Source organism: Pseudophryne corroboree, unplaced genomic scaffold (genome assembly GCF_028390025.1).
Source record: "Pseudophryne corroboree isolate aPseCor3 unplaced genomic scaffold, aPseCor3.hap2 scaffold_784, whole genome shotgun sequence".
Taxonomy (NCBI): domain Eukaryota; kingdom Metazoa; phylum Chordata; class Amphibia; order Anura; family Myobatrachidae; genus Pseudophryne; species Pseudophryne corroboree.
In genome coordinates this window covers 60286-85666 of record NW_026970363.1, presented here as the reverse complement: position 1 = coordinate 85666, position 25381 = coordinate 60286, and the positions used below count along the sequence as shown (strand labels likewise).

Sequence of the window (25381 nt, the reverse complement as noted above, 5' to 3'; positions counted from 1 at the left end):
CCTCCCACTATATAACTCTCAGTCTGTGGCTTCCTGCTGCCTCCATTCCCCTCCTCACATCATGTCACTGCCCCTGTCACATGCAGCCCTGTCCTCACTGACACATCACTCATCTCCTGATATACTCTGTGCTGCTGGGGACCCTGCTCCTCCCACTATATAACTCTCAGTCTGTGGCTTCCTGCAGCCTCCATTCCCCTCCTCACATCATGTCACTGCCCCTGTCACATGCAGCCCTGTCCTCACTGACACATCACTCATCTCCTGATATACTCTGTGCTGCTGGGGAGCCTGCTCCTCTCACTATATAACTCTCAGTCTGTGGCTTCCTGCTGCCTCCATTCCCCTCCTCACATCATGTCACTTCCCCTGTCACATGCAGCCCTGTCCTCACTGACATCACTCATCTCCTGATATACTCTGTGCTGCTGGGGACCCTGCTCCTCCCACTATATAAATTCTCAGGCGGTGGCTTCCTGCTGCCTCCATCCCCTCCTCACATCATGTCACTTCCCCTGTTACATGCAGCCCTGTCCTCACTGACATCACTCATCTCCTGATATACTCTGTGCTGCTGGGGACCCTGCTCCTCCCACTATATAACTCTCAGTCTGTGGCTTCCTGCTGCCTCCATTCACCTCCTCACATCATGTCACTGTCCCTGTCACATGCAGCCCTGTCCTCACTGACACATCAATCATCTCCTGATATACTCTGTGCTGCTGGGGACCCTGCTCCTCCCACTATATAACTCTCAGTCTGTGGCTTCCTGCTGCCTCCATTCCCCTCCTCACATCATGTCACTGCCCCTGTCACATGCAGCACTGTCCTCACTGACACATCACTCATCTCCTGATATACTCTGTGCTGCTGGGACCCTGCTCCTCCCACTATATAACACTCAGTCTGTGGCTTCCTGCTGCCTCCATTCCCCTCCTCACATCATGTCACTGCCCCTGTCACATACAGCCCTGTCCTCACTGACACATCACTCATCTCCTGATGTACTCTGTGCTGCTGGGGACCCTGCCCCTTCCACTATATAACACTCAGTCTGTGGCTTCCTGCTGCCTCCATTCCCCTCCTCACATCATGTCACTGCCCCTGTCACATACAGCACTGTCCTCACTGACACATCACTCATATCCTGATATACTCTGTGCTGCTGGGGACCCTGCTCCTTCCACTATATAACACTCAGTCTGTGGCTTCCTGCTGCCTCCATTCCCCTCCTCACATCATGTCACTGCCCCTGTCACATACAGCCCTGTCCTCACTGACACATCACTCATCTCCTGATGTACTCTGTGCTGCTGGGGACCCTGCCCCTTCCACTATATAACACTCAGTCTGTGGCTTCCTGCTGCCTCCATTCCCCTCCTCACATCATGTCACTGCCCCTGTCACATACAGCACTGTCCTCACTGACACATCACTCATCTCCTGATATACTCTGTGCTGCTGGGGACCCTGCTCCTTCCACTATATAACACTCAGTCTGTGGCTTCCTGCTGCCTCCATTCCCCTCCTCACATCATGTCACTGCCCCTGTCACATACAGCCCTGTCCTCACTGACACATCACTCATCTCCTGATGTACTCTGTGCTGCTGGGGACCCTGCCCCTTCCACTATATAACACTCAGTCTGTGGCTTCCTGCTGCCTCCATTCCCCTCCTCACATCATGTCACTGCCCCTGTCACATACAGCCCTGTCCTCACTGACACATCACTCATCTCCTGATGTACTCTGTGCTAATATATACATGTACACTGATATACTCTGTTCTGATATATACATGTACGTGTTACAGACCGCCATCGCTTAGCGACAGGAACGCCGTGTCATTAGCTGGCTGCGTCAGGCTACTGATCAGTCCTGGAGTGTAAAGTTTGCAGCACTGTGTCAGGTGCTGTAATCATGCAGGCTGAGTTCTCTGTGATCGCAGCTGGTTCCAGTCAGCTAATCAGCTCCTTATAAATAGGATTTCTTTTTGCTCAGTCAGTGTTGGTGATAGCTTCATGTAGGCTGGGTTCCATGTCTTCAGGAATTCCTCCCATGGCTGTCTCAGCTCGTTGTGGACTGTGGCTACGTCAGTGGTCTGCCGACGCAGAATCCAGGAGAAGTGTGGAGACCCTACCGTACACAGGTCAGGCTCTCTTTGGGGAAGTGCTAGATGTGTGGATCTCCACGGCTACAGCGGGTAAGTCACCTTTTCTTCCCTCAGCTACACCTGCTCCGAAGATACCCTTTTCTTCAGCTGCATCACAGCCCTGTGGGGCTGCCAAACCAGAGAAGCCAGGCCATCCAACGCCTCCTTTCAGGGAGGTAGGTCCAAGAAAACCTGCTGCTGCAGGTTATCGGTAACAGAAGCCTGCTTCAGGTGCACTAATGTCCTCCACATGACGGTGGACTGCACACCCCGGTGGTGGGGCCGATGGGAGCAAAGCTCTGACGTTTCAGTCGTGTCTGGGTGCCGGCCGGCCTGGAACCCTAGGTGCAATATATTGTGTCTCCTCACCGATTTTCAATTCAGGCCTGCCAGCTCTGCTGGCAGACAGTACTGTCCGGCAAGACGCTGTCCAGACGTTGGTGGAGGCACAGGTTCTTGTGCCAGTACCACCTCATATGCATAACAAAGGTTTCTATTCAAACCTTTTCATATACCAAAACCGGATGGTTCGGTCAGACCCATTCTAAACCTAAAAAAACCTTTTCTGAGGGAGTGCAAGTTCAAAATGGAGTCTCTAAGGGCGGTAATATCAGGAGAAGGGGTTTTCCTGGTATCCCTGGATATCGAGGATGCATAACCCCACATTCCGTTTTGGCCGCCGCGTCAAGCAATTCTCCGATCCGCTCTGTTGAACTGTCATTTCCAGTTCCAGGACCTGCCATTCGGCCTCTCCACAGCACCGAGGGTATTCCCGAAGGTGATGGCAAGGATGATGGTTCTCCTCCGCACACAAGGGGTGAACATGATGCCATATCTGGACTTTCTGCTGATAAAGGCATCGTCGAAGGAGAAGCTGTTGCGGTCCATGGCTCTCACGACCCATTTACTCAGAGTCCATGTTTGGATTCTGAACATTCCAAAATCACTTTGGAACCATCCTGGGAGTGATCCTCGACACGGAAGTGTTGAGGGTGTTTCTTCCATGAGAAACAGCGTTGGGGATGCAAACATCGGTCCGGGATGTCCTGAAGACTGCCCTGGTGTCTGTTCGTCACTGCAATTGCCTTCTGGGGAAGATGGTGGCCTCTTACGAGGCCCTCCAGTACGGAAGTTTTCATGCTAGGTTTTTCCTGCTGGATCTCCTGGACAAGTGGTCAGGATCTCATCTGCATGCAGCTGAGAATTCGTCTGTCGTCAAATGCCAGGATTTCACTCCTCTGGTGGCTCCAATTAACTCGCCTTCTGGAGGGCCGCAGGATCGGGATTCAGGACTGGATCCTTCTAACAACGAATGTAAGCCGCTGGGGCGCAGTCACTCAAGGGGAGACCTTCCAAGGAAGGTGGTCAATTCTGGAGGTCGGCCTACCGATCAACATTCTGGAATTAAGAGCCGTTTACAACGGTCTTCTTCAGGCGGCCTATCTTCTAAAAAATCGGGCCATTCAAGTGCAGTCGGACAATGTAACAACAGTGGCTTCCATAAACTGACAAGGCGGAATGAAGAGCAGAGCTGCAATGTTAGAGGTGGCAAGAATCCTCCTCTGGGCAGAAAAACGTGTTGGTTTTGTCAGCAATCTTCATTCCGGGAGTGGACAACTGGGAAGCAGACTTCCTGAGCAGACACTGTCGCCATCCAGGGGAGTGGGGTCTCCATCCGGAGTTGTTCAAGGAAGTAACAGACCTTTGGGGATTACCCCAAATAGACATGATGGCCTCTCGTCTCAACAAGAGGCTTCCAGGTCGAGTGACCCACAGGCAGTGGGTGTTCAAGTCAGTGTACTGTACGTGTTTCCACTACTCCCACTCTTCCCAAGAATCCGAACGCTCATAAGGAGAACAATGGTTCAAGCGATCCTTATTGCTCCAGACTGGCCGAGAAGGGCTTGGTACGCGAACCTTCTGGATCTGCTGCGAGAAGAGCCGAGGCCTCTTCCTCTTTGAGAGGACCTGCTGCAGCAGGGGCCGTTCGCCTATCAAGACTTACCATGGCTACGTTTGACGGCATGGAGGTTGAACGCCTGATACTAGCTTGGAAGGGCATTCCCAACAAGGTTGTTCCTACCCCGATACAGTATAGGAAAGGAGTAACATCTAAACATTACCATCGTATTTGGAAAAAATGTGTTTGGTGTGAGTCCAAGAACTTTCCTACGGTGGATTTTCAACTAAGACAATTTCTCCTCTTCCTGCAAGCAGGTGTGGCTATGGGCCGGAGGTTGGGATCCGTAAAGGTCCAGATTTCGTCTCTATCCATTTTCTTCCAGAAACAATTGGCTGCCCTCCCTGAGGTTCAGACTTTTTTGAGAGGAGTTCTGCACATCCAACCTCCCTTTGTACCGCCTATGGCGCCATGGGATCTTAACGTGGTGTTGCAGTTTCTCCAATCTGACTGGTTTGAGCCTCTACAAGAGGTAGAGGTCAAGTTTCTTACGTGGAAGGCTGTCACTTTGTTGGCCTTAGCTTCTGCTAGACGTGTGTCGGAGTTGGGGGCTTTGTCATGTAAAAGCCCATACTTGATCTTCCATGAAGATAGAGCTGAGCTTCGAACACGTCGCCAGTTTCTTCCAAAGGTTGTGTCGGCATTTCATATCAACCAACCTATCGTGGTGCCAGTTGCTACTGAATCCTCAATTTTTTCAAAGTCCTTCTTGTAAGGGCTCTGAAGATCTATGTGAAGAGGACTGCTCGTCACAGAAAGTCAGACGCTCTGTTTGTCCTGTATGATCCCAAGAAAATTGGGTGTCCTGCTTCTAAGCAGACAATCTCTCGCTGGATCAGGTTCACTATCCAGCATGCTTTTTATTCTACGGCTGGATTGCTGTTTTAAGGCCCACTCTACTCGTAAGGTGGGTTCTTCCTGGGCGGCTGCCCGGGGTGTCTCGGCCTTACAGCTTTGCCGAGCAGCTACTTGGTCTGGGTCGAACACGTTTGCTAAGTTTTAGAAGTTCGATACTTTGGCCTCTGACCTCAAGTTTGGTTTGGTCAAGCAGTTCTGCAGGAGCCTGTGTGCTCTTCCTCCCATACTGGGAGCTTTAGTACATCCCCATGGTACTAATGTGGACCCAAGCATCCTCTAGGACATAAGAGAAAATAGGATTTTAATTACCTACCAGTAAATCCTTTTCTCGTAGTTCGTAGAAGATGCTGGGCGCCCGCCCAGCACTTCGTTTTCCTGCAGTTGTTGTTTGGTTCAGTACAACTTTGTCAGCGGTTGTTGAGTTTTTCAAGCTAGTTAGCTTGATGTGCCTTGTATGTGTGAGCTGGTGTGAATCTTGCCACTATCTGTGTTAAATCCTTCTCTCGAAGATGTCCATCTCCACAGGCACAGTTTCTAGACTGAGTCTGGTAGAGGGGGCATAGAGGGAGGAGCCAGGCCACACTCTCGAACTCTTAAAGTGCCAATGGCTCCTGGTGGACCCGTCAAAACCCCATGGTACTATTGAGGACACCAGCATCCTCTACGGACTACAAGAAAAGGATTTACCAGTAGGTAATTAAAATCCTATTTTTCCTGCCATCTAGCACCACCTAGCTGTTCTGTCTGTTGTATAAGTATCTACTGCCCGGAGGCAATAAGACCTGGGGGTGGCCTAAGTACCGGTGTGCCTGCTGCACTAAGGTAACAATGGGTCATAGGCAGAAGACCCTCCACTGAGGGGCTCTAGTTACTTATCCTGCAGTACAGGGTTCCCTAACATTCTCACCAACCCACATTACTGGTATGGATATGGAAGCTGGTGATCTAAGTCCAGCACAAATGCTAGCAAACCAAATCAGGGCATTCTCGGAGGTATTGCAGACTTTGGTTGCTCCCCCTAAAGATCAAGAGACCAAAATACAGGCCGCACCCCTCGTTCAGGTGTCAGTTCCCGAAACGGAAGGTACATCTCCCTGATAGGTTTGAGGGGGAGCCGAAAAATATAATGACTTTTAGGGAAGCCTGCAAACTGTATTTCAGACGGGTGGGTGTGGTCATGTCATTATTACGAGGTGCTCCACAGACCTGGGCTTTTTGGTTGGATGCCCAGAGTCCGACGTTATTTACTTTGAAGGCCTTCTTCAAAGCTATGGGTCTATTATATGATGATCCTGACCATGCAGCATTTGCTGAAGCTAACCTTCGTGCCTTGCGGCAGGGTGAAGGTACTGCTGAGGAGTTCAGGCGCCGGGCTTCGGAATCCAGTTGGAATAATGCGGCTTTGAAAAGCCAATTTTGGCTGGGGTTGTTGAACCAGGTTAAAGAGATCCTGGTGTACCATCCAACCCCTGAAACCCTGGATGCTCTTATGCACTTAGCCGTCAAGGTCCACAGGCGCATAAGGGAAAGTGTCCAGGAGAAAATGGGTTGCCGCACCGAACAGCCTTCTATGCCTCATATCCCTGCAGAGGATGCTATTGAGCTTATGCAGATTGGGGCTCATAGGTTGTCTGGTGCGGAAAGATAGGAGGAGAAGGGCTGGTCTCTGCCCCTATTGTGAAGGTAGGGGACATATTGCCCAACATTGCCCAGCTAAGAAAAGACAGAGTCTAGGCAGAGAAAAGACAGAGTCTAGGCACGTATCTGTCCTCTTCCGCGCATTCGTTGCTTGTACCGGCTAAACTAGAGGTTGAGGGAGATTCATTCTCAGGCTCTGCCCTTGTGGACAGTGGGGAAGGTGTTAATTTCCTGGACTTTGGCCTGGCCCACACCTTAAAGATTGCCCTTGTCAAGATGGAAACGAAAGTCTCAGTTTGTGGTCTGGACGATAAACCCCTGTTGGATGGCAAAACCCAGTGGTATACTCCACCAATCCAACTTACCATTGGGGTTTTACATTCTAAGACCCTTAGTTTCTATCTTGCTCACTGCCCCTTGGTCCCTTTGGTATTATGATATCCTTGGCTCAGATGCCATAATCCTGGGTTTTCTTTGGCTACTGGTGAATTGATGAGTGGGGTTCCGCTTTCTCTGACAATTGTCTAGTTAGGGTGAGTCCTTGTACCATTCAACATGAACCTGTATTTGTCAATTCTGTCTGTTCGAATCAGGATAAGACTACTTTACCAACACAGCATAAAGAGTATAGTGATGTGTTTTCTAAAAAAAAGATGCTGATACTTTGCCTCCTCACCGCCCTCATGATTGCTCAATCGAGTTACTGCCAGGAACACATCTGCCCAAAGGTCTGTTGTACTCCTTATCTATCCCTGAGATTTAGTCTATGGATGAGTACATCCAGGAGAATTTAGAGAGGATTCATTCGGCCTTCTAGATTCCCGGTGGAGCAGGGTTCTTTTTTGTGGGCAAGAAGGATGGTGGGTTGAGGCCTTGCATTGACTTTAGGGAACTTAATAACATCACGGTGAAACACACCTACCCTTTACCCTTAATATCTGTCCTGTTCGATCAGCTCAGAGGGGCAGAGATATTTTCTAAAATTGATCTCAGAGGGGCTTATAATCTGATTCGTATAAAAGAGGGTGATGAATGGAAGACAGCTTTTAATAATCCTGGGCACTATGAGTATCTGGTTATGCCATTTGGGTTATCTAACACTCCAGCTGTTTTCCAAGACTTCATTAATGATGTACTACGTGATTTTCTAGGTAGATTTGTGGTTGTCTATCTGGATGATATCTTGAACTACTCCACTTCCATCTCACAGCATAGAGTTCAGGTCAAGGCTGTGTTGCAGAAACTCAGGGAACACCAGATCTATGCTAATCTTAAGAAGTGTGAGTTTGAGGTCCCCTAGATATCATTCCTTGGGTACATCATTTCTCCCGAAGGCTTTGCTATGGACCCAGTCAAAGTTCAGGCCATCCAGGACTGGGTTCGTCTAGTAAACCTTAAGGTTGTGCAGCGTTTCCTAGGGTTTGTGAATTATTACAGAAAGTTTATCCATAAGTTCTCGGATATCATTGTATTGTAGCCCTCACTAAGTAAAGAGCTGACCCTGGGGTTTGGTCATCTGAAGCGCTGCAAGCCTTTGAGAGTCTAAAACTGTGTTTTATTTCCGCTCTAGTTCTCAGGCATCCTAATCCAGATTTACCATTCATTGTGGAAGTGGATGCCTCTGAGGTTGGAGTAGGAGCTGTACTCTCATAGGAGAAACCAGGGGGCCACAAATTACATCCTTGTGCGTTCTCTAGGAAATTTTAACTCCGCTGAGGCCAATTATGACATCGGCATCAGGGAGTTATTAGCCATCAGATGGGCATTCGAGGAATGGCGGCATTGGTTAGAGGGGGCTAAGCACAAAGTCACTGTCATTACTGACCATAAAAACCTCCTCTATATTAAGGCAGCTCGGCGACTGAATTCCAGACAGGTATGATGGGCCTTATTCTTTACCCGGTTCAATTTCACAATCACCTTTCGCCCAGGCCATAAGAACATCAAGGAAGACGTACTGTCACGCAGTTTTCTGGGTGAACACTGGATGGAAATCACTCCTCTGCCCATCCTCCCACTTCTCGTATCTGTTTGGGAGTCACTCAGACTCTGTTATCTCAGATTCAGCCGGCACAATCCCAGGCTCCAATTGATACTCCAATGGGGCGCTTATTTGTGCCTTCAGTTCTGAGAAGAACAGTTATAGCAGAGTTCCACGAGAAGACAGCAGGATATCCGGGAGTAGCCAAGACGTTGGAGTTATTGTCTTGTGTGGTTTGGTGGCCAACCTTCTCAAGAGACACCAAGGAATTTGTGAAGATCTGCCCAGTCTGTGCCCAACACAAATCTCTTAGATGCCTTCCTTCTGGTCAGCTGATGCTATTAGAGATTCCCAATGGGTCCTGGACACACTTCGTGGTGGAATTACCCAAGTACTCAAGTTGTAACACCATCTGGGTCGTGGTGGACCGTTTCAGCAAGATGGCCCACTTCGTCTCCTGTCCAAACTACCATCTGCCCGGGAACTAGCCTCATTATTCATTAGGCATATCTTCAGGCTCCATGGCCTTCCTGTTTGATATAGACTCTGACAGAGGCTCTCAGTTTGTGGCACAGTTTTGGAGGTCGTTCTGTAGCCAGTTGGACATCAAACTGAGCCTGTCATCCGCATACCATCCACAGTCGAATGGGCAGATAGAGGGTCAACCAAGTTCTGGAGCAGTATCTCCATTGCTACTCCTCACGACTCCAGAACAACTGGGTGGAGAACCTACCCTTTGCGGAGATTGCGTATAACAACGCCAGGCAGACTGTCGGGCTGTTCTCCATTCCAGTGCGTGTTTAGGTTCAACCCCAAGTCTAATATCTCTGCGGATGGCACTCCCACACCTAGGTCCTCTCTGCATTTTCTTGCCTTGTGGAGGAAGGTATGTTCAGCCCTCATGCTGTCATCCCGAAAAGCTAAGTTTTTCTCGGACCAGCATCGGTTACCGTGTACACTCAAGGTTGGTGACTCAGAGTACGACAGTCATCTCAGAAGTTTGGCCCAAAGTTTATTGGTCCGTTCAAAATCACTGGTCGAGTCAATGCGATAACCTTCCGATTAAAACTGCCAAACTCCCTGAAGATCAACAACTCCTTCCATTGCTCTCTGTCACAACCAGTGTGGCGCGCCAAGATCTTTAAACCACAAGCTCCCAGAAGACCTGCGCCAGTCTCTTTGTCTGGACACACTGAATACCCTGTGGAGAAGATTTTGGAATCCAGGATTGTTCGAGGGTGATTACAGTTCCTGGTTCATTGGAAGGGGTATGGTCCGGAAGAGAGAAGTGATTATTCAGAGACTTTCCTCATAAACCCGGATCTAGGGGTCTCTTGACCCCTCTTCGGGGGGGAAGGGGGGGGGTGTACTGTTACGAACAGCCATCACTTAGCGACAGGAACGCTGTGTCATTAGCTGGCTGTCAGGTGCTGTAATCATGCTGGCTGAGTTCTCTGTGATCTTAGCTGGTTCCAGTCAGCTAATCAGCTCCTTATACATAGGATTTCTTTTTGCTCAGTCAGTGTTGGTGATAGCTTCATGTAGGCTGTGTCATTCCACCTGGGAAACTACTTGAAAGATTTTGTTAAGAACTTTGGAAAGACTCTGTCTGGCATGCTCTAGGAAGATCTTGTTCGATTTACAGCTCCAAGAAGGTCCTATGCCGATTCAGTCATGAAAGATTCCAAAGCTTATATTGGGAGAAAGATTCAAGTTTGTTTCTGTGCTTGTATGAGAGATTCTACTGGGCGAACTTTTGGAAAGTCTGTTCTTGCCTAATCTGCTGGAGGATTCTGTCGTACTAACAGCTCCAGAAAGGTCCAGTGGATTCTGGTCCAGAAGATCCCTTTTATTCTCTCATAGACTCATACTTGCCGCTTCTGTGGTGAAAGATTCCATTTGGAAGGATTCTGGAAAGACCTTGTGCTGTGTGTCGATTGGAGGATCCTGTCGTTACCATCTCCAGGAAGGTCCGCTGGAATCCTTTTCAAGGAGATTCTCAGAACACCCAGTGGAAAGATTCATCATAGTTCCAGTCCGTGTTTTATCCAGATCAGTCGTACCCATGTCCTCCGTGTCTGTCCTGGGATTCCTGTTGCCAGTCAAGCTAAGTCCTGGTTTATTTATCATCCATTTTAGTGGCCTTGCCGTGTCTTGTTATCTGTACCGGCCACTGACTGTGATTCCGTGACTGTGCCTAGCCCTTCTGGCATATACCCTATTTACCACCTTGAGGGTAATCCTAGTGACTAGTTTTCAGTTGCACCTTCAGCAGCTGTATTGTGGTGTTTTCCTGCCATCTAGCACCACCTAGCGGTTCTGTCTGTTGTATAAGTATCTACTGCCTGGAGGCAATAAGACCTGGGGGTGGCCTAAGTACAGGTGTGCCTGTGTAACAGGCCCGGACAATGATATAGTGCCTGCTGCCGTGCAGGTGTCGTCACTCCACCCACCTGTGGCAACTCCCGTCACAGACGATACCCAGAAGCGTAGGGGAGCGCCGCATTCCGGATCAATCACCAGTACGAACACCTCCCTGCAGTGGTCGATGAAGAACCTAGAAGGAAGAAACGTACCAGTTGAGACGTGCGTGTCGACCTCTGTCAGAGGTACAGGGCGCGTCAGGGGTAGCAGCGACCTTCACCGGCTGGGCGGAAGGTCATCACTGGCCGAAAGGCCTCAGCTACCCAGTTCTCACACACTCGCACTCTCGCACGTTGTGTGGTGAGAGGGGGGGTCCTCACGTCCGTGAGCAAACCCCCGACCGGTATACGGGGACGATGACAACACAGACACAGAGTAATACTCACTCCCAACTTGCTGGTCACCTTGATGGTCGCACCTCTCCGATCCTGTTGGGGCAAGAAGAGCAGCCTCCCTAACTGCAGGCTACACTAACGGTAAACAACAACTTACAGCCAACTACGCCTGCCTGAGCAAACTATCTTCAGCAACTGAGGCTACTGGTTCTATTCCGAACTAGCAGAGACCGGACTAACAAAACACATTCGCTAACCAACAAACCAGTAGAACAATTCCCCGGTCCAACAGGTTAACCCCGAATAACCAATTCCACTTACCAAATGCTGGTCACTAGCTACTTCCTTCCGCTCTCAACTGAGGATGTGAACGGGGGTCCAGAGCGGACGGCCGTCCACTCCAGACTACCGGAAAATAGTGGCGTGTGGGACGGGAACGTTACTCCACACTCCCTAATCCCCGGTAGTGTACACTGCGTGGAGCCAGCCGGCTCCTCACGTCCGACCACGAACCCCTCGGAAACTGCCACACGGCCCACTTCCTAACGATCCTGTCCGGGCCGGTCTGCACAGAACCACCCCGAGTCCTGTAAGATGCAGTAGGTGACAGCCTGGGCGAGACGCAGGCCTGGAGGGCTTGACGTGTGGCCACAGGCCTGGAGGGCCTGACATGTAGGCACAGGCCGGAGGCCTGAACTGTGGGCACAGGCCGGAAGGGCCTGGACTGTGGGCACAGGCCGGAAGGGCCTGAACTGTGGGCACAGGCCGGAAGGGCCTGAACTGTGGGCACAGGCCGGAAGGGCCTGAACTGTGGGCACAGGCCTGAAGGGCCTGAATTGTGGGCACAGGCCTGAAGGGCCTGAACTGTGGGCACAGGCCTGAAGGGCCTGAACTGTGGGCACAGGCCTGAAGGGCCTGAACTGTGGGCACAGGCCTGAAGGGCCTGAACTGTGGGCACAGGCCTGAAGGGCCTGAACTGTGGGCACAGGCCGGAGGCCTGGACTGAGGGCACAGGCATGGGGGCCTGAATGGTGGGGCACAGGCCGAGGCCTGACTACAGTGGGCACAGGCCGAGAGGGCCTGGTTATTCCCCGCAGGCCTAGTGCCTGTCCCTGGTGCTCTAGGGTGGACTAAATATAGGTGCAGGTGGCCCAAGGCCGCCTACCTGTCTCGGAGGGAGAGGCTGCAGCGGGGAGCTTCATTGGCTCTTTTGCTTTCCACACTCTGCAGCACTCTCCGCCGGACTTCCGCTGCTGGGCGCCTTCCTCCGCCGACGTCTTCCTCTTCTTCATCCTCGCCGCCGGCTCTGTGGGCTCCGCTGCCGCCGCCGCCCGATCTTCAGTCTTCTGTAGGGGATCTTCTTTCTTCTGCAGGAGCTCTTCTTCCTTCCTCATCCAGCGTCCGACTGAGCTCTCGCGCTCCGCAGCGTCTCTTATATGATGCCGGGAGCGGGTGGAGCCATGACGCGGCGAGCTCTGATCGGCTCGCCGTGGCGTCTTCTCATTGGCGGCCAAGGCGCGAGCTCCGATTGGCTCGCGCTTGGCGCGCCATTCAAAATGCGGCAACGTGATTGGAGGGGCTTGAATCCCTGCGGATGGAAGTCCCTCCAAGCTGGGGCCTACCCGTCGCCGTGCCGAAGCCCGCCGCGCCGAAGCCCGCCGCACCAAACGGAGACGAGGGACAACCCCCTTCACATTTCCCCCCCCCTTTGTCCTTTGTGGTCCCCACAAAGCAAGAATCCGACCACACAAAGTTTGGGTCTGCGTAGCGGGGGCCCGGAACACCCCCATTTGAACGCTAAGAACATCTTGGTAAGGGAGGAGCGACCACGTCAGTCAGGGGTTGAGTCCTTGATGACTCACCCGGCTGATTCTCCTCGACAGGCAACCACCACTCTTCGTCTGGCAGGGGAACAGGAATTTCCCAGGCAGGAGCCTCAACTCCGTTCGCCTCTTCATGGGACCCAGCATCAATAACCGGATCCAGGAAAGGACAAGGTCGCAGTTTACTCCGATGTAACATGCGTAGACGTCCAGTCCCATCAGTAGACTCCACTTGATACACTGGGCCACCCGGGGACAAGCGAAGGCGAATAATATATGGGGTAACCTCCCACCGTTCTGACAGTTTTCCCCCCGGACGAACCTCACGCACCAAAACCCGCTGGCCCACGGCCAGCGACCCAGGTTCGTGGGACCTCGCAGGCGCATGTTGTTGATCCGCGATGAGTCTTCCAGCCAGCTCGTGGGCCGCCTTCAGCCGTAGTCGATGTTCCTCTACCCATTCGGCAGGTGCCAGGGGAATTTCCTCTTTGGTTCCGGACAGTTGTAAGTCGTGCGCCTCCCGTCCCGGTTAACCAAACAACAAAAAAAAGGGGAAAACCCGGTGGTGTGGTGAACTCGGTTGTTGTAAGTCCAGACCAATTCCTGCACATGTTCGGGCCATCGTTGCTTCTTAGCTCGTTCCAACATGCGGAGCATCTGCAGCAGAGTCCGGTTAAACCTCTCACAGGCTCCATTTCCCTGCGGGTGGTAAGGCGTCGTACAGGACTATTGGACGCCATAAAGATGGCAGAGACGTTCCATCAGCTGCCCCTGGAAGCAGGCCCCTTGATCAGAATAAATCCGCTCGGGGCAACCGTACTGCCTAATGAAATGTTCAATGATTGCCCGTGTTGCTGATTCCGCCGTTTGGTATCGGGTCGGGACCACTACCGTGAACTTGGTGAAATGGTCAGTCATCACCAGGGCATACTGGTGTCCACTAACCGACTCCCCAATCAACACATAGTCAATCATCAGCAACTCAAGCGGCCGACTGGTCCGGATCGTCTGAATGGGCACGTGCTGTTCCTGTGGCTTAACTACCGCACACCTTCTGCACTCACGACACACCCGATCCACGACCGCTTGCAGGCCGGGGGCGAAATACTGGCGTCTCAACCAATGGTATGTCTTATGGGGCCCCAAATGGGCCCCCTGTTCGTGCGCCTCTTCCACCAATGCCCGCACCCGGACTTCCGGCACCACCACCTGTTCAACAGTACGCAGTTCCTGTTCCAAATAGCATCGTCTCCGCAAAGTGCCAGCACAGACCCGCAATTGGTCCCAACGACGCATCACCTTTCTACAGAATACTGTCAGCCCATCCTGTTCTCGTCGAGACGGCAGATGGCCCCTCTGTATCCACTGCCGAATAAGGTCCAGACCCTCATCAGCCTGTTGCTCCTGTGCCCAGTCCACTTCTGTGTACCTGAGTAAGGCTGTCCGGGCGTTCTGTTGACACAACTCTCTACCGACGGGCTGCCGTACCCGAGTTAGATCCGGCATCTCCACCCCACCGTCGTCTTCTTCTTCACCAGGCTCTGGGATTTCCACTGGGAAGCGAGACAGGGCATCCGCGTTGGCATTACTCTTCCCTGAACGATAATGAATCTTATAGGAAAACTTGGGCAACCTGGCCACCCACCGTTGCTCTAGGGCACCCAGCTTGGCAGTCTCCAGATACGCCAAGGTGTTGTTGTCCGTAAAGATGTCCACGTGAGCGGCAGTCAAGTATTCCACAAATTTCTCAGTTACTGCCCACACCACTGCCAGCAATTCCAGCTTGAAGGAACTGTAGTTGTCTGGGTTCCTCTCGGTCTCTCACCAGCTACGACTGCCGTAGGCAATCACCCGCTCCTGTCCATCCTGAACTTGAACTAAGACCGCAACCAACCCCTGCAGACTTCCATCCGTATGTAAGATGAAGGGCTTCTCAAAATCTGCATACCCTAACACCGGAGCCTCCGTGAGACTTTTCTTCAGTCGGTTAAAGGCCAGGTCCTGCGATCCTCCCCATGTCTCCAGGGTTGCTTTCCTTGTAGTCGCGATCCCTCGAAGCAACGTATGTAGGGGTTCCGCGATCCGGGCAAAATCTTTGATGAAGCGTCGGTAATACCCTACCAAACCCAGGAACGCTCGCAGTTCCGTGACAGTGGTGGGCACCTTCCACTCCTGAACTGCCGCAACCTTGCTGGGGGTTGGGTATACTCCATCGCGGGACACCACATGCCCGAGATACTCCAAACTGGATTTCAACAGATGGCACTTCCGAGGCTTAAGCTTCAGACCATACTTCTCCAACCGCTGGAGAACCATGTGAAGTCGAGCAAAGTGTTCCTCCAAGGTTGCTGCAAACACAATGATGTCGTCCAGGTAGATCAGTAAGGCCTCAAAATTCAAATCTCCCAAACATCTTTCCATCATCCGTTGGAACGTGGTGGGCGCATTGTTCAACCCAAACTGCATGCGACAGAATTCGAACAACCCCATGGGAGTGACAAACGCGGTCTTCTCCCTATCCTGTGGGGCCACAGGTACTTGCCAGTATCCACTGGCCAGGTCCAAGGTTGAAAATAATTTTGCATTGCCCAACGCGGCTAGTGACTCCTCGATCCTGGGGAGAGGGTAAGCATCACAGACGGTGCAACTGTTCAACTTCCAATAGTCCACACAAAAACGGATGGTCCCATCCTTCTTTCGGACTAGGACTATGGGTGCAGCCCATGGACTCTTACTCTCCAGGATCACGTGATTGTCCAGCATCTGACGCAGCATTGTCTTTACTTCCTGATACAAACGGCGGGGTATCGGCCGATACCGTTCTCGAACAGGGGGGGGCGTCTCCGGTGCAAATCTCATGTTGCAGGTCATCCGTGTATCCGAAATCCTCCTCATGTCGCGAGAAAAGTTTCTGCCGATTCCAGAGCATCTGATCCAACTTGGCCACATCCCCGGCCGCGCACTCTTCCAGCGACACGTCCATCTGTGTTCGGATAACCGTACCGTTCCACTCAGGGCTGGCCTCTTCCAGCTCTTCCACTCGAACAGACAATGCCCATGCTTCCGAAGCCTCTGGCTGAAGGGAGAGTTTTCGCATCCCCTGAATACTACCTTCATGAATCGCCACCACCTGAGCGATAACTGCTCCTGCTGGGATTCGACAAAGCTGGTCGGTGAGGTTACAGAAACGGACGGAGACCTTTCCCCCGGTCACCACCGACACGGTACGAGCCACCATCACCCCAGACCCTACTCCTAGCACATCCGTTGGCTCTACCGTTACCTCAATGCCATTTAGGCTCTGGTGAGTCCGTACCTACAAAGGGATAAGGATCTCTTGACGAGGGGGTAACTCCAGGCGCTGGTGGTGACCTATCTTCAAAAGGCCCAGGTGTTCATCGATAGCCCCTGGCTCCTTGTTGTCGTCCCACCTGTTGGAAAGCCTGCTGGACAGGACGCTGAACTCCCAAACTCTTCCAATATCGTGGTCCATTTTCCTGGAATAATAACTGATCGAGATGTCGGAGCACATTCATTCCGAGGATCACCGGGCCATGGCTCAGTCCGGGGCTACTAACTACCAGCAGCCCCTTCCTGCCCAAGTTTTGGCCACAAACTTCCATTTCCATCCATACCACCCCCGCCACGGGGATGGGCAGGTTATTAGCCACCGTGAGGGTAATGAAGCTCTCGGACACCTCACCCTTGAGATGAGCGTAGTGTTCCAAAAAACATGCCTCAGACATGGTGGATACCTGAGAGCCGGTATCCAACAGGCAGGACTGATCTTTCCCCCCAAGGCGGCCGACTACTAGGGGACACTCTCCTACCAATTCAGCCTGTTCGTTAATGGCTGACTTCCCCTCGTCGCTCTCCCTCACGGGTGGTCCCGTTACCACAAGGGAGGTCAGTTTAACTGTGCCTCCAGGATCGCTTCCGTACAGGTTCGGGCAATATGCCCGTACCGATGGCAGCAGTAACGAGGGCCCCGGCCCTTTCCAGGACGGCTATCTGGTCCAGTGCTCCGTCCACGGGGCTGTCTGGTGTCCCTCTCTCGGGACCTGGACTCCGTACCCTGGTGGTCCCGCCGGTACACTTCATCCCGCAGTTGGGTGACTTCTTCCCTCATCTCTTTGGTCACCCGGAAAAAGGTTTATTTTAGATCTTGTACACAGGTTTCCAATGGGTTCGTTTCCTTGCTAGCCACTGGCGCGGACACCGGTTGCACCCATTGGGGGAACACAGCGTGAGGTCCGTAATTGGCATTACGGTCCCTGGCTACGGCGTCAATTTCTACCTGATGGAAGGTCAAGGTGTCATCCTGGGATATTTTATCCAGCATGACCTGCCTCAAGGGCACATTCCTGAGTCCCATGGCGAACTGGTCCCGTAATATCTGGCTGGTATTGGTGAGTGCCCCAAACCCATCAGGATTCTTTCGACGCACTTCTCCCATCATCTCCTGGAGTGCGTTGGCGTACTGGGGTATGGACTCGTCCTCCCTCTGGAACCGGCCAAACAGGCGCTGCCGGAGGGTTCCCGCGGAGGAGGTGTCCCCGTAGATATCCCCCAGTATATCGTAGATCTCTTCCAGTTTCTCGCGTTCATCTTCAGGTCGTAAGAGGATCGTCCGGCGAGCCTTGCCTTCCAGGGAATTCAGGGCGAAGGGCACTCGCAAGTCGTCGGGCACCCGGTAGATAAGGAAAGTTGCCTCTAGTCGGGCTTTCCAGTCCTCCAAGGTCATATTACGCCCGTCATACCGAGGTAGGTGGGCGAGGGCTGGTCCGACGTTGAGTCGACGGGATGACCTTCGTCGCTTGTCGTCCGACCCCCTCCGGGCCACCTTAGTGGAACTGGCATCTGAGTCCCTCCGGGCGGATCGTCTTGGTTCATCTCCCAACGTCTTCTCGGCTGCGGGGTGTGACTGGTCTTCGTCCATCCTGCCGACTACGCCAAATATAACAGGCCCGGACAATGATATAGTGCCTGCTGCCGTGCAGGTGTCATCACTCCACCCACCTGTGGCAACTCCCGTCACAGACGATACCCAGAAGCGTCAGGGAGCTCCGCCTTCCGGATCAATCACCAGCACGAACACCTCCCTGCAGTGGTCGATGAAGAACCTAGAAGGAAGGAACGTACCGGTTGAGACGTGCGTGTCGACCTCTGTCAGAGGTACAGGGCGCGTCAGGGGTAGCAGCGACCTTCACCGGCTGGGCGGAAGGTCATCACTGGCCGAAAGGCCTCAGCTACCCAGTTCTCACACACTCGCACGTTGTGTGGTGAGAGGGGTCCTCACGTCCGTGAGCAAACCCCCGACCGGTATACGGGGACGATGACAACACAGACACAGAGTAATACTCACTCCCAACTTACTGGTCACCTTGATGGTCGCACCTCTCCGATCCTGTTGGGGCAAGAAGAGCAGCCTGCCTAACTGCAGGCTACACTAACGGCAAACAACAACTTACAGCCAACTACGCCTGCCTGAGCAAACTATCTTCAGCAACTGAGGCTACTGGTTCTATTCCGAACTAGCAGAGACCGGACTAACAAAACACATTCGCTAACCAACAGACCAGTAGAACAATTCCCCGGTCCAACAGGTTAACCCCGAATAACCAATTCCACTTACCAAATACTGGTCACTAGCTACTTCCTTCCGCTCTCAACTGAGGACGTGAACGGGGGTCCAGAACGGACGGCCGTCCACTCCAGACTACCGGGAAATAGTGACGCGTGGGACGGGAACGTTACTCCACACTCCCTAATCCCCGGTAGTGTACACTGCGTGGGGCCAGCCGGCTCCTCACGTCCGACCACGAACCCCTCGGAAGCTTCCACACGGCCCACTTCCTAACGATCCTGTCCGGGCCGGTCTGCACAGAACCACCCCGAGTCCTATAAGATGCAGTAGGTGACAGCCTGGGCGAGGGCGCAGGCCTGGAGGGCCTGACGTGTGGCCACAGGCCTGGAGGGCCTGACGTGTGGCCACAGGCCTGGAGGGCCTGACGTGTGGGCACAGGCCTGGAGGGCCTGACGTGTAGGCACAGGCCGGAGGCCTGAACTGTGAGCACAGGCCGGAGGCCTGGATGGGCACAGGCCTGAAGGGCCTGGATGAGCACAGGCCTGAAGGGCCTGGATGGGCACAGGCCGGAGGCCTGGACTGGGGGCACAGGCCTGGGGGCCTGAATGGTAGGTACACAGGCCAGAGGCCTGGATGGTGGGGCACAGGCAGGAGGCCTGACTACAGTGGGCACAGGCCGAGAGGGCCTGGTTATTCCCCGCAGGCCTAGTGCCTGTCCCTGGTGCTCAAGGGTGGACTAAATATAGGTGCAGGTGGCCCAAGGCTGCCTACCTGTCTCGGAGGGAGAGGCTGCAGCGGAGAGCTTCGTTGGCTCTTTTGCTTTCCACACGCTGCAGCACTCTCCGCCGGAGTTCCGCTGCTGTGCGCCTTCCTCCGCCGACGTCTTCCTCTTCTTCGCCCTCGCCGCCGGCTCCGTGGGCTCCGCTGCCGCCGCCCGATCTTCAGTCTTCTGTAGGGGATCTTCTTTCTTCTGCAGGAGCTCTTCTTCCTTCCTCGTCCGGCGGCCGACTGAGCTCTCCCGCTCCTCAGCGTCTCTTATATGACGCCGGGAGCGGGCGGAGCTATGACGCGGCGAGCTCTGATTGGCTCACCGCGGCGTCTTCTCATTGGCGGCCAAAGCGCGAGCTCCGATTGTCTCGTGCTTGGCGCGCCATTCAAAATGCAGTGACGTGATTGGAGGGGCTTGAATCCCTGCGGATGCAAGTCCCTCCAAGCTGGGGCCTACCCGCCGCCGCGCCGAAGCCCGCCGCAGCAAACGGAGACGGGGGACAACCCCCTTCACACCTGCTTGCACTAAGGGAACAACGGGTCATTGCTATAGGCAGAAGACCCTCCACTGAGGGACTCTAGTTACTTATCCTGCAGTACAGGGTTCCCTAACAGTATGCTGATATACTCTGTGCTGATATATGCATGTACGCTGATATACTCAGTGCTGATATAGATAGATACACTGTGCTAATATATACATATACACTGATATACACTGTGCTTATATATACATATACGCTGATATACTCTGTGCTGATATACGCTGATATACTCTGTGCTGATATATGCACATACGCTGATATACACTGTTCTGATATATGCATATACGCTGATATACACTGTGCTGACATATGCCTATACGCTGATATACACTGTGCTGATATATACGTATACGCTGATATACACTGTGCTGACATATGCCTATACGCTGATATACACTGTGCTGATATATACGTATACGCTGATATACACTGTGCTGACATATGCCTATACGCTGATATACACTGTGCTGATATATACGTATACACTGATATACACTGCTGATATATACGTATACGCTGATATATACGTATACGCTGATATACACTGTGCTGATATATACATATACGCTGATATACTGTTTGAATTGTTACGTACTTACAAGCGATAAACTCTTTTCCATTTGCAGTGATAATTCCTATATCAGTGCTGTGTATGACCTTGCCAGTCTGACGCAGCAAAGGATCCGGACGTTCCCCTATCACAGTGCACTCATTTACCACCTCAGCCCTCATGGATTCCGCTTCCGCAGGGCCTGCCGAATCGCCCACCTTCACACCGGTGAGCCACTTCTGTGTTTCCTGAAAGTATTTCTCATCTGTGCGGCGTTTCCATAAACCCGTTTTCTGCTTCGGTCAGAGTCTCAGTCTCACCAAGTGTACACTATATTCTAGCCAGCGTCTTCCTGTGATTACACAAGATGGAGTATATTCTAGCCAGTGTCCTCCTGTGATTACACAAGATGGAGTATATTCTAGCCAGTGTCTTCCTGTGATTACACAAGATGGAGTATATTCTAGCCAGTGTCTTCCTGTGATTACACAAGATGGAGTATATTCTAGCCAGTGTCTTCCTGTGATTACACAAGATGGAGTATATTCTAGCCAGTGTCTTCCTGTGATTACACAAGATGGAGTATATTCTATCCAGTGTCTTCCTGTGATTACACAAGATGGAGTACATTCTAGCCAGTGTCTTCCTGTGATTACACAAGATGGAGTATATTCTAGCCAGTGTCTTCCTGTGATTACACAAGATGGAGTATATTCTATCCAGTGTCTTCCTGTGATTACACAAGATGGAGTATATTCTATCCAGTGCCTTACTGTGATTACACAAGATGGAGTATATTCTATCCAGTGTCTTCCTGTAATTACACAAGATGGAGTATATTCTATCCAGTGTCTTCCTGTAATTACACAAGATGGAGTACATTCTAGCCAGTGTCCTCCTGTGATTACACAGAATGGAGTATATTCTAGCCAGTGTCTTCCTGTGATTACACAAGATGGAGTATATTCTAGCCAGTGTCCTCCTGTGATTACACAGGATGGAGTATATTCTATCCAGTGTCTTCCTGTGATTACACAAGATGGAGTATATTCTATCCAGTGCCTTACTGTGATTACACAAGATGGAGTATATTCTATCCAGTGTCTTCCTGTAATTACACAAGATGGAGTATATTCTATCCAGTGTCTTCCTGTAATTACACAAGATGGAGTACATTCTAGCCAGTGTCCTCCTGTGATGACACAGAATGGAGTATATTCTATCCAGTGTCTTCCTGTGATTACACAAGATGGAGTACATTCTAGCCAGTGTCCTCCTGTGATTACACAAGATGGAGTATATTCTAGCCAGTGTCTTCCTGTGATTACACAGGATGGAGTATATTCTATCCAGTGCCTTCCTGTGATTACACAAGATGGAGTATATTCTAGCCAGTGCCTTCCTGTGATTACACAAGATGGAGTATATTCTAGCCAGTGTCCTCCTGTGATTACACAGGATAGAGTATATTCTATCCAGTGTCTTCCTGTGATTACACAAGATGGAGTATATTCTAGCCAGTGTCTTCCTGTGATTGTACAAGATGGAGTACATTCTATCCAGTGTCTTCCTGTGATTACACAAGATGGAGTATATTCTAGCCAGTGCCTTCCTGTGATTACACAAGATGGAGTATATTCTAGCCAGTGTCTTCCTGTGATTACACAGGATGGAGTATATTCTAGCCAGTGTCTTCCTGTGATTACACAAGATGGAGTACATTCTAGCCAGTGTCCTCCTGTGATTACACAAGATGGAGTATATTCTATCCAGTGTCTTCCTGTGATTACACAAGATGGAATACATTCTTGCCAGTGGCTTCCTGTGATTACACAAGATGGAGTATATTCTAGCCAGTGCCTTCCTGTGATTACACAAGATGGAGTACATTCCATCCAGTGTCTTCCTGTGATTACACAAGATGGAGTACATTCTAGCCAGTGTCTTCCTGTAATTACACAAGATGAAGTATATTCTAGCCAGTGTCTTCCTGTGATTACACAAGATGGAGTATATTCTACACAGTGTCTTCCTGTGATTACACAAGATGGAGTACATTCTATCCAGTGTCTTCCTGTGATTACACAAGATGGAGTATATTCTAGCCAGTGTCCTCCTGTGATTACACAAGATGGAGTACATTCCATCCAGTGTCTTCCTGTGATTACACAAGATGGAGTACATTCTAGCCAGTGTCTTCCTGTAATTACACAAGATGGAGTATATTCTAGCCAGTGCCTTCCTGTGATTACACAAGATGGAGTACATTCTAGCCAGCGTCTTCCTGTGATTACACAAGATGGAGTACATTCTACCCAGTGTCCTCCTGTGATAACACAAGTTGGAGTATATTCTAGCCAGTGTCTTCCTGTGATTACACAAGATGGAGTACGTTCTATCCAGTGTCTTCCTGTGATTACACAAGATGGAGTATATTCTAGCCAGTGCCTTCCTGTGATTACACAAGATGGAGTATATTCTAGCCAGTGTCCTCCTGTGATTACACAGGATGGAGTATATTCTATCCAGTGTCTTCCTGTGATTACACAAGATGGAGTATATTCTAGCCAGTGTCCTCCTGTGATTACACAGGATGGAGTATATTCTATCCAGTGTCTTCCTGTGATTACACAAGATGGAGTATATTCTAGGCTGTGTCTTCCTGTGATTGTACAAGATGGAGTACATTCTAGCCAGTGGCTTCCTGTGATTACACAGGATGGAGTATATTCTATCCAGTGTCTTCCTGTGATTACACAAGATGGAGTATATTCTAGCCAGCGTCTTCCTGTGATTACACAAGATGGAATACATTCTTGCCAGTGGCTTCCTGTGATTACACAAGATGGAGTATATTCTAGCCAGTGCCTTCCTGTGATTACACAAGATGGAGTACATTCCATCCAGTGTCTTCCTGTGATTACACAAGATGGAGTACATTCTAGCCAGTGTCTTCCTGTAATTACACAAGATGGAGTATATTCTAGCCAGTGTCTTCCTGTGATTACACAAGATGGAGTATATTCTAGCCAGTGCCTTCCTGTGATTACACAAGATGGAGTACATTCTAGCTAGCGTTTTCCTGTGATTACACAAGATGGAGTACATTCTACCCAGTGTCCTCCTGTGATAACACAAGATGGAGGATATTCTAGCCAGTGTCTTCCTGTGATTACACAAGATGGAGTACATTCTATCCAGTGTCTTCCTGTGATTACACAAGATGGAGTATATTCTAGCCAGTGTCCTCCTGTGATTACACAAGATGGAGTACATTCCATCCAGTGTCTTCCTGTGATTACACAAGATGGAGTACATTCTAGCCAGTGTCTTCCTGTAATTACACAAGATGGAGTATATTCTAGCCAGTGTCTTCCTGTGATTACACAAGATGGAGTACATTCTAGCCAGCGTCTTCCTGTGATTACACAAGATGGAGTACATTCTACCCAGTGTCCTCCTGTGATAACACAAGTTGGAGAATATTCTAGCCAGTGTCTTCCTGTGATTACACAAGATGGAGTACGTTCTATCCAGTGTCTTCCTGTGATTACACAAGATGGAGTATATTCTAGCCAGTGTCTTCCTGTGATTACACAAGATGGAGTATATTCTAGCCAGTGTCCTCCTGTGATTACACAAGATGGAGTACATTCCATCCAGTGTCTTCCTGTAATTACACAAGGTGGAGTATATTCTAGCCAGTGGCTTCCTGTGATTACACAAGATGGAGTACGTTCTAGCCAGTGGCTTCCTGTGATTACACAAGATGGAGTACATTCTAGCCAGTGCCTTCCTGTGATTACACAAGGTGAAGTATATTCTAGCCAGTGCCTTCCTGTAATTACACAAGATGGAGTACATTCTAGCCAGTGTCTTCCTGTGATTACACAAGATGGAGTACATTCTACCCAGTGTCCTCCTATGATAACACAAGATGGAGTATATTCTAGCCAGTGGCTTCCTGTGATTACACAAGATGAAGTATATTCTTGCCAGTAGCTTCCTGTGATTACACAATATGGAGTATATTCTAGCCAGTGGCTTCCTGTGATTACACAAGATGGAGTACATTCTAGCCATAATCCTCCTGTGATTACACAAGATGGAGTATATTCTAGCTAGTGTCCTCCTGTGATTACACAATATGGAGTATATTCTAGCCAGTGTCTTCCTGTGATTACACAAGGTGGAGTATATTCTATCCAGCGCCTTCCTGTGATTACACAAGATGGAGCATATTCTATCCAGTGTCTTCTTGTGATTACACAATATGGAGTATATTCTATCCAGCGACTTCCTGTGATTACACAAGATATAGTCTATTCTAGCCAGTGTCTTCCTGTGATTACACAAGATATAGTCTATTCTAGCCAGTGTCTTCCTGTGATTACACAAGATGGAGTACATTCTAGCCATTATCCTCCTGTGATTACACAAGATGGAGTATATTCTAGCCAGTGTCCTCCTGTGATTACAAAAGATACAGTCTATTCTAGCCAGTGCCTTCCTGTGATTACACAAGATGGAGTATATTCTAGCCAGTGCCTTCCTGTGATTACACAAGATGGAGTATATTCTAGCCAGTGTCCTCCTGTGATTACACAGATATAGTCTATTCTAGCCAGTGCCTTCCTGTGATTACACAAGATGGAGTATATTCTAGCCAGTGTCTTCCTGTGATTACACAAGATGGAGTATATTCTAGCCAGTGTCTTCCTGTGATTACACAAGATGGAGTATATTCTAGCCAGTGTCCT

At 50.7% G+C, this 25381-nt stretch overlaps 1 protein-coding gene across 1 annotated transcript in view; it reads left to right on the top strand.

Annotated features, from left to right (window-relative positions):
• Positions 1-25381, top strand: part of LOC135040963 (cytochrome P450 4B1-like) — a 251955-nt gene that overhangs the window by 167646 nt on the left and 58928 nt on the right. Inside the window, exon 5 of the mRNA XM_063954899.1 lies at positions 20698-20849. Coding sequence (XP_063810969.1) covers positions 20698-20849 — 152 coding nt within the window. The remainder of the gene's footprint in view (positions 1-20697; positions 20850-25381) is intronic.